The sequence below is a fragment of the Lycium barbarum genome, chromosome 4 (genome assembly GCF_019175385.1).
Source record: "Lycium barbarum isolate Lr01 chromosome 4, ASM1917538v2, whole genome shotgun sequence".
Taxonomy (NCBI): Eukaryota; Viridiplantae; Streptophyta; class Magnoliopsida; order Solanales; family Solanaceae; genus Lycium; species Lycium barbarum.
Window position 1 is genome coordinate 11,943,330 of NC_083340.1, and position 9,984 is coordinate 11,953,313.

A 9,984-nucleotide genomic window follows, 5' to 3' on the forward strand; every position below is an offset into this window, starting at 1 on the left:
AGGTGTCTTGATGATCATTTTGTAAGTTGGAGTGTTCAACTGATAAAGTGGAGATAAGTTGAAGTGGTTACTTGTGCACACCCAAAATTAGAGGGCATACTTGTCCGCTGAAGCCAAGATTGAGGGTCCGTGTATGTATTATGCCTTTTGATAATTGATTCCGTTTTGTTTGTGTGTAAGTAATTATTTAAGGGAAAAGGGTCAAAAATGCCCCTCCACTTATGCAAAAGGGATAAATATCCCCTTGGGTTAAAAATACCCCTCCCGTCATTAAAGTTTTCAAATATACCCATGTCTTAATGGAAATTCCCAACATAACCCGATTTCATTTGTAAACACGCTTCATTTAAATCCGACCCAACTAAATAAAAAACTCATATGGGTTACCGACTCCTGTGCCTAGTGGCTCCAGATGTAGGACTCGGGAACAAATTGATCGCATATGAATTTTTTATGTAGTTGGGCTGGGTTTAAAAATGAAATCAGGTTATATTGGGGATTTCCGTTAAAATAGAGGTATATTTGAAAACTTTAATGATGAGAGGAATATTTTTTATCCAAATTTGTAATGGAGAATATTTTTAGCACTTTTCCACGAGCATAGGGACATTTTTGACCCTTTCCAACTTATTTAACCTCGAGGGACAGTTGGCCACAGACTGCTTGTTTGATTCACCTGATCTTTGTTTTATTTTGCGAAAGCCCAAATTCACTCCATTTAGTCAAAGATTCGGAAATCAGAAGCTTATGGAAATTGGAAACAATCACCTATCGCCTTGATAAACGATTAATTAATTCCCGAATTAACTAAAAAGTTGTCACGACCCAACCCCGTAGGCCGTGACTAGTGCCCGATCTGGGCACCCGAACCCATCTATCAAATATTATCTCAAATTCTATCAACTCATTCTAGTATATGGCGGAAGCCGACAAGACTTTATTTCAAATTTAGGTAATTTCCAGATAATTTCGGCAGAGTTTCCTTTGTTTTACGGACTATCCAATATACCCTGCACGCAGAAAATACCAACAAAAGCCACACAGGGCTAACCAAGCAATATATAAACATATGCGGACCGGCCGCCTCGGCGTATAGGATCGCCCAAACAACATATGCGGACCGGCCGCCTCGGCGTATGGGATCGCCCAAACGACATGTACATACATCCATACAGAAAGACCCTAACCCACAAACATGTCCACAGACCTCTAACAGACCGACATAATCATATGACGGGACAGGGCCCCGCCGTACCCATGAACGAATATATGCAAATGCACTAATAAATATATATACCAAAAGTATAAGCTCCGGAAAGAGAGGAGCACTCCGAAAAGCAGAAAGGGTGTCCTAAACAGGTGGATCACCAGGCTGTGCGTCTGTACCTGCGGGCATGAAACGCAGCCCCCGGAGAAGAGGGTCAGTGCGAAATATGTACTGAGTATGCAAAGCAGAAGGTACAGAAATAAATCTGAATAATAATCGAATCAGATATATAGAAAATAATACATATCAAAATGTTTATTTCCAAAGTATAAATTATGCATAGGGCACTGGAAAATGTGGTCGCCCGCCTGTCGATGGCGCCACAACACAGCATAACACCAGAAAGTTTCAAATCTCCGAATCCCCGTCACACATCACAACACAGCATAACGCCAAACACAGCATAACGCCAAACATAAGTGGAACCCGGCCCTCGAGCGAGGAGCACGGTGAACCATAAACACAGCATAACACCGGAATGTATCAAAAAGCGCACGACAACAGAACCGGCCCGAGAACCGGCGAACGATATCATAGTAGGCACGAGCGGAGTAGTGAGGAATCATATGCATAAAATAATTATTATAAATCCGAAGGATAAGTAAAATAGTCATATTTGAAATCGGAATAATAATTATCACTTTTTGATTCAAAGTTGTCGAATTTACATAAAGGGCGTCGCGGGACCCACGGACGAGTATAGACCCGAACTGAGCCAGCCTATGAAAAACATACCCATTATACATCAAGCAAACTCCTATAAAAATTATTGGAGCGATCCGAGCCTCTATGCGAAAAATATGGCATTCAGAGATTATAAAATTCCTTAAAGTGAACATTTTCTATGCGAATTTCGGAAAGCGATTACTTCAAATACATCATGGTTCATATTTCATAAAAACATACATAAGAGTGCCAAAGAATATATATATGGATCATAACATGCTCGGATCTCGAATTTGGAATTCCCTTAAAGCTCTAATCTAGCCTATGTGAAACTAAGACATGCCAAAAGAAGGAAGGTTGCTTTACATACCTCAAACGCTCTCCAATATGATCCAACTCAAGCTAAGTCCAAACTATGATTCGGGCTGCCCACGATCTAAAAATAAGCCATAAAATGCCAAACATTAGCTAAAAGACTCTTTGGGCATTAAATTGTTCTTCACCTTACAATGATCATAATCAAATAACTAGGCATTAATTCATAATTTCAATCACAACACAACAACACCCATTTACACGGCTCAAGCTCCACATACACAACTCACCTCCAACATTTCATATTTCATGATTTTCCTCCATTATAACATACTACAACATGGATATAACCTTCATAACGCAAAAACAAAATCAAATCTTACCTTTTCTTCTTCAACTTTACAATAGCCTAGGGTTTGCAATTGGATACAGTGAATGGTTAGATGACCCAAACAACTCTTCCACGCTACTTAGGGACTTCAATATAGTGGGTTAACACCAAGAAATTAATTTTTGAAGGCAAAGAAATGGGGGTTGGTTTTCTTGCTCCTAGCCGTGAGCTCCCCCTTGGTTCTTCCACTTTTTTTTTTTTTTTTTGCTAAGTATAGAATGGTGAGGAGATGACTTAAGGTCATCTTTTTAAGTCCCCATAATATCTCTTATGGTTTGTGGCCCACACAATGTGGTGGACCAATTAAAATTGAACACCATTTGTGTGGGCCAACCATGGAAATTGTGAATAATTTTTATCTTCCAATTTTTATCACTTTTGGTCCCAAATTTTCCTAATTGTTCCATACCAATAAATTCATGCACCACATATATCTCAAAATAAAATCGAAGGTCAAGAATACCGACTTTGTATCCCGAAATAATTTTTTTGTCCTTAACTTATCATAATTAAATCCGGATTATTCCACTGTACAAAAATACGGGTTCTAACATCCTCCCCCCCTTTAGAACATTCGTTCTCGAATGTCAGATTAACCTTACCGGTCATACAACAATTTGGGGAAGTTTCCTTACTAACTATCACAACAATACAATCATTGATCAACGATTCATTTATCAAACAACATAGTCAAATAGAGAATTGGATTACCTGTAGGCTCTGAAAATAAATGAGGATACTTCTTCTTCATATGCTCCTCAGCTTCCCAGGTCATTTCCTCTCGGTTATTGTTCCGCCACAGCACTTTAACAGAAGCCATATCTTTGTTCCGCAACCTTTTTACCTGGCGATCCAATATGGCTATAGGCTGCTCCTCATAAGATATCTCCTCTGTGACCTGAATGTCATCTACAGGAAAGACTCTGGAAGGGTCACCAATACACTTACGAAGCATAGGAACATGAAATACCGGGTGTACCGCTCCCAAGTCAGCTGGCAAATCCAATTCGTAGGCCACCTTGCCTATTTTGCGAATAATCAGATAGGGCCCAATATATCTCGGACTGAGCTTTCCTTTCTTGCCAAATCGCATAACACCTTTCATCGGTGACACTTTCAGGAACACCCAATTGCCAATCTGAAACTCTAACGGTCGACGTCGCTTATTGGCATAAGATTTCTGTCGGCTCTGGGCTGCCAACAATCTTTCTCGAATAAGTTTCACCTTATCCACGGCCTGCTGGACCACATCTGGGCCAATCAACTCAGTCTCCCCAACATCAAACCAACCGATCGGTGATTTACACTTCCTGCCATACAAAGCCTCATATGGTGCCATCTGAATACTGGAGTGGTAGCTGTTATTATACGCAAACTCAACAAGCGGTAAATGGTCGTCCCAGCTACCCCTGAAATCAATAACACAGGCACGCAACATATCTTCCAATGTCTGAATAGTGCGCTCGGCCTGTCCGTCGGACTGGGGATGGAAGGCTGTACTCAGGCTCACCTGGGTCCCCAATCCCTCCTGAAACGATCTCCAGAACTTAGCTGTAAACTGGGCACCTCTATCTGAAATAACAGACACAGGAACTCCATGAAGTCGTACAATCTCCCTGACATAAAGCCTGACATAATCCTCAGCTGAATAGGTGGTCCGAACCGGAAGAAAATGGGCTGATTTCGTCAGCCGATCAACAATAACCCAAATAGAATCATACCTCCGTGGAGTGCGAGGTAGACCTGTAATAAAGTCCATATTAATGATCTCCCACTTCCACGTCGGTATCTCCATCTCCTGCAATAGCCCACCGGGCTTCTGGTGCTCAATCTTAACCTGCTGGCAATTTGGACACTGAGCAACGAACTCTGCTATATCTCTTTTCATACCGTCCCACCAATATAGGCATCTGATATCATGGTACATCTTCGTCGACCCTGGGTGAACAGAATATCGGGCGTAATGTGCCTCGCCCATAACCTGTCACCGCAACCCTGCAACGTCAGGTACACACAATCTGCCTCTGTGAAATAACACTCCATTAGGTGACATCTCAAACGGAGTCTTCTCCTGTGCCAGCGCTGCGTCTCTGTACTGTGCCAGAATAGGATCCTCATACTGATGCCGCTTAATATCTTCTGTAATAGAGGACTCAGCAATACCTCGAACAGAAACCCCAACATCTCCAGAATCAGCCAAGCGAACTCCAAGACTAGCCAACTGATGAATATCGCGAACCATTTCTTTACTCTCTGATGGCACGTCTGCTAGGCTGCCCATAGACTTGCGGCTGAGTGCATCCGCCACAACATTAGCTTTCCCAGGATGGTAGAGAATGTCAACATCATAATCTTTCAGCAACTCTAACCACCTCCGCTGCCGCAAGTTCAGCTCCTTTTGCCTAAAGATGTACTGAAGGCTCTTATGATCTGTATAAATGTCAACGTGAACCCCATATAAATAATGTCTCCACATCTTCAAAGCATGAATGACCGCGGCCAGCTCCAAATCGTGAGTAGGATAATTCTTTTCATGTTTTCTGAGCTGCCGGGAAGCATAAGCTATCACCCTGCCGTGCTGCATCAACACACATCCCAAACCAATACCAGAGGCATCACAATAAATCACATACCCATCTGGACCCTCCGGAACAGTCAGGACTGGAGCCGTAGTTAACTTCTCTTTCAGCAACTGGAAGCTACGCTCGCAAGCATCTGACCACTGAAACTTAGCTCCCTTCTGAGTCAGCCTTGTCAAAGGCGCTGAAATGGAAGCAAACTTCTCCACGAATCTCCGATAATAACCAGCCAATCCCAGAAAGCTACGCACCTCTGTCGGCGTCGTAGGTCTAGGCCAATTCTTTACGGCCTCGATCTTCTGGGTATCCACCCGGACGCCATCAGCCCCAATAATATGTCCCAGAAATGCCACTGAAGATAACCAGAATTCACACTTAGAAAATTTAGCATATAATTCCTGGTGCCGAAGTGTGCCAAGTACCGTCCTCAAATGGTCCGCATGCTCTGTCTCTGACCGAGAATAAACCAGAATATCATCGATAAATATGATCACAAACATATGCAAGAACGGTCTGAATACCCGATTCATCAGGTCCATAAATACTGCTGGGGCATTTGTCAGCCCAAAAGACATAACTCTGAACTCATAGTGCCCATATCGGGTCCTGAATGCTGTCTTGGGAATATCAGCCTCTCGTACCCGTACCTGATGGTAACCCGATCGCAGGTCTATCTTCGAGAAGTACCTGGCACCCTGCAGCTGATCAAACAAATCATCAATCCTGGGGAGGGGATATTTATTCTTGATGGTTACCTTATTCAATTGCCGATAATCAATGCACATCCGCAGCGAGCCGTCTTTCTTCCTCACAAATAATACCGGAGCTCCCCAGGGTGACGCACTAGGCCGAATGAAACCCTTCTCCAATAAATCTCTCAGCTGCTCTTTCAATTCTTTCAATTCTGCAGGTGCCATTCTGTACGGAGGAATAGAGATAGGCTGAGTGTCTGGCAACAGATCAATAGCAAACTCTATCTCCCGTTCGGGAGGAAGACCCGGAAGCTCATCTGGGAATACATCTACAAATTCATTAACCACTGGGACTGACTGAAGAGTCGGTGCCTCTGCCTCTAAATCATGAACACGGACCAGATGATAAATATACCCCTTTCTGATCATTTTCTCAGCCTTGAGGTATGAAATAAACTTACCCCTTGGCGATACTGTATTACCTGCCCACTCTATAACTGGCTCCCCTGGGAATTGGAATTGGACTATCTTCTTTTGACAATCAACATTAGCATAGCAAGAAGCTAGCCAATCCATACCCATAATCACGTCAAACTCGATCATATCTAACTCTACCAAATCCGCCTTAGTGCAGCGGCCACAGATAATCACGGAACAATCTCTATAAATCTGACTGGCTATAACAGAATCCCCTACTGGTGTAGCTACCTCAAAAGGCTCTATCGGTTCGGATTCTATCCCAATTTTATCAGCAACGAGTGGAGATATAAATGATAATGTAGAACCAGGATCAATCAATGCATACACATCACGAGAGAAAACCAGTAATATACCTGTGACGACATTAGGCGAAGCCTCCTGGTCCTGTCTGCTGGCTAAGGCATAAATGCGGTTCGAAGGACCGCTAGAACCCGAAGCTCCGCCACGACCCCTGCCGCGGCCTGCTGGTGCTGGAGTACCTCGCCCCGCAGGGCGCATCGCCACCGAGGCTGAAGATGAACCACCGGCTGACCCGGTAGACTGAGCTGAACTGCCTGTACCACCTCTAGCCGGACAGTCTCTCATATGATGGCCCTGACGGCCGCACACAAAGCATGCACCCGTAGCTCGGAAACACTCTCCCGGGTGCTGTCTCCCACAATAGGAACACAAAGGTCTGGGTGGCCTCATCTGACTGCTGGAACCTCTGTCCAACTGTGAACCTGAAGCCCTAGAGCTCGGGCCTGCCCCTGAATATCCGGCACCCTCAGATCTCCTGCCGGTAAACTGTGGGGGTGTACCCCGGCCTGACGGAGGAGGATGTCTGCCTGACTGCTGCTGCTGAGGCTGTCCGCCTCGAGAATCTCCAGAATAACCTGCGAATCTGGCCCTCTTGGGCGGCCTCCTGTCCCGATCTCTGCTAGAATAATCAGCTCTATGTCGGTCCTCCATACCCAGGGCATAAGCCTGTAGTCGGGCAATATCCGTGTCTGCCTGCAATGCCACCGCCATACATCCATCAATCAAATAGCGGTCTAACCCCATCACGTATCTGTGCATCCGATCGGCCATATCTGCTACTATGGCAGGTGCATACCGGGCCAAAGAATCAAACTCCATATTATACTCACGGACGCTCCGACCCCTCTGCTGCAGATGCAAAAATCGGTCAACCCGCGCCCGCCGTAACTCTGGGGGCAAAAAGTGGTGAGTGAAAGCAGTCACGAAGTCGTCCCACGTAGCTGGGGTAGCACCCTCACCCCTGGATAGCTCCCAGGACTCATACCAGTGAGCAACAACATCCCGTAGTCTATGCGAAGCCAACTCAACAGACTCAGTCTCTGAAGCCCTGACCAAATCTAATAAGCGCCGCATCCCCCGAATAAAGTCATGGGGGTCCTCGTCGGGCTTAGACCCGTAAAACTCTAGAGGGCCACATAATAGAAACTCTCGAACCCTCAGGCTGTCACGCCTATCGTCATCATCATCATCTCTCCGCCCGCGTCAGCGAGCCTGTCCCGCTACCAGAGTGGTCAATAACTGCACAGCCTCTCTCAGTGTCCTGTCCTCCGCCCCTGGCTGAGGAGCTGGAGGCGCGGGAGCTGAAGCCCCTGGAGCTAATGGTGAAGCTGCTCCAGACTCCTCTGACGATGAAGACGTAGCAGAGTCGGCTGGCCGGGACGTAATATCACGCATCATCTGAGCAAGGGTCCGAGTACCCTTCTGAGCCCGGCTGGTCTCTCCTACTACGCCCTTTTTCTTCTGGGCGGCCGTCGCCTTTTTCGGAGGCATCACTGAAAGAAAAACAACAACAGATCAAAACAGAATCATCCTAATAGCACAGTTCTATCGCACGATCTAAGATCAGAAGAAAAGACAACATCCTAAATGTCCTGTAGCCTCCTGTTTATAGATGTGGTGCACAACACACCGATAAACAAGACTCTACTAGACACGATCTGTGGACACTCCGAGGACAAACCGCTCTGATACCACTTTTGTCACGACCCAACCCCGTAGGCCGTGACTAGTGCCCGATCTGGGCACCCGAACCCATCTATCAAATATTATCTCAAATTCTATCAACTCATTCTAGTATATGGCGGAAGCCGACAAGACTTTATTTCAAATTTAGGTAATTTCCAGAAAATTTCGGCAGAGTTTCCTTTGTTTTACGGACTATCCAATATACCCTGCACGCAGAAAATACCAACAAAAGCCACACAGGGCTAACCAAGCAATATATAAACATATGCGGACCGGCCGCCTCGGCGTATAGGATCGCCCAAACAACATATGCGGACCGGCCGCCTCGGCGTATGGGATCGCCCAAACGACATGTACATACATCCATACAGAAAGACCCTAACCCACAAACATGTCCACAGACCTCTAACAGACCGACATAATCATATGACGGGACAGGGCCCCGCCGTACCCATGAACGAATATATGCAAATGCACTAATAAATATATATACCAAAAGTATAAGCTCCGGAAAGAGAGGAGCACTCCGAATAGCAGAAAGGGTGTCCTAAACAGGTGGATCACCAGGCTGTGCGTCTGTACCTGCGGGCATGAAACGCAGCCCCCGGAGAAGAGGGTCAGTGCGAAATATGTACTGAGTATGCAAAGCAGAAGGTACAGAAATAAATCTGAATAATAATCGAATCAGATATATAGAAAATAATACATATCAAAATGTTTATTTCCAAAGTATAAATTATGCATAGGGCACTGGAAAATGTGGTCGCCCGCCTGTCGATGGCGCCACAACACAGCATAACACCAGAAAGTTTCAAATCTCCGAATCCCCGTCACACATCACAACACAGCATAACGCCAAACACAGCATAACGCCAAACATAAGTGGAACCCGGCCCTCGAGCGAGGAGCACGGTGAACCATAAACACAGCATAACACCGGAATGTATCAAAAAGCACACGACAACAGAACCGGCCCGAGAACCGGCGAACGATATCATAGTAGGCACGAGCGGAGTAGTGAGGAATCATATTCATAAAATCATTATTATAAATCCGAAGGATAAGTAAAATAGTCATATTTGAAATCGGAATAATAATTATCACTTTTTGATTCAAAGTTGTCGAATTTACATAAAGGGCGTCGCGGGACCCACGGACGAGTATAGACCCGAACTGAGCCCGCCTATGAAAAACATACCCATTATACATCAAGCAAACTCCTATAAAAATTATTGGAGCGATCCGAGCCTCTATGCGAAAAATATGGCATTCAGAGATTATAAAATTCCTTAAAGTGAACATTTTCTATGCGAATTTCGGAAAGCGATTACTTCAAATACATCATGGTTCATATTTCATAAAAACATACATAAGAGTGCCAAAGAATATATATATGGATCATAACATGCTCGAATCTCGAATTTGGAATTCCCTTAAAGCTCTAATCTAGCCTATGTGAAACTAAGGCATGCCAAAAGAAGGAAGGTTGCTTTACATACCTCAAACGCTCTCCAATATGATCCAACTCAAGCTAAGTCCAAACTATGATTCGGGCTGCCCACGATCTAAAAATAAGCCATAAAATGCCAAACATTAGCTAAAAGACTC

General features: G+C 44.8%; 1 protein-coding gene across 1 annotated transcript; it reads right to left on the bottom strand.

Annotated features, from left to right (window-relative positions):
- Positions 1-1,023: 1,023 nt before the first annotated feature.
- On the bottom strand, positions 1,024-9,919 carry LOC132635212 (uncharacterized). Its single transcript, XM_060351503.1, has 5 exons — positions 9,876-9,919; positions 8,870-8,958; positions 3,351-8,183; positions 2,304-2,369; positions 1,024-1,386 (listed from the first exon to the last, which is right to left on the bottom strand). The coding sequence occupies exon 3, from the start codon at positions 7,762-7,764 to the stop codon at positions 4,624-4,626; it is 3,141 nt and encodes a 1,046-aa protein (XP_060207486.1). The 5' UTR covers positions 7,765-8,183; positions 8,870-8,958; positions 9,876-9,919; the 3' UTR covers positions 1,024-1,386; positions 2,304-2,369; positions 3,351-4,623.
- Between the last annotated feature and the right edge of the window lie 65 nt (positions 9,920-9,984).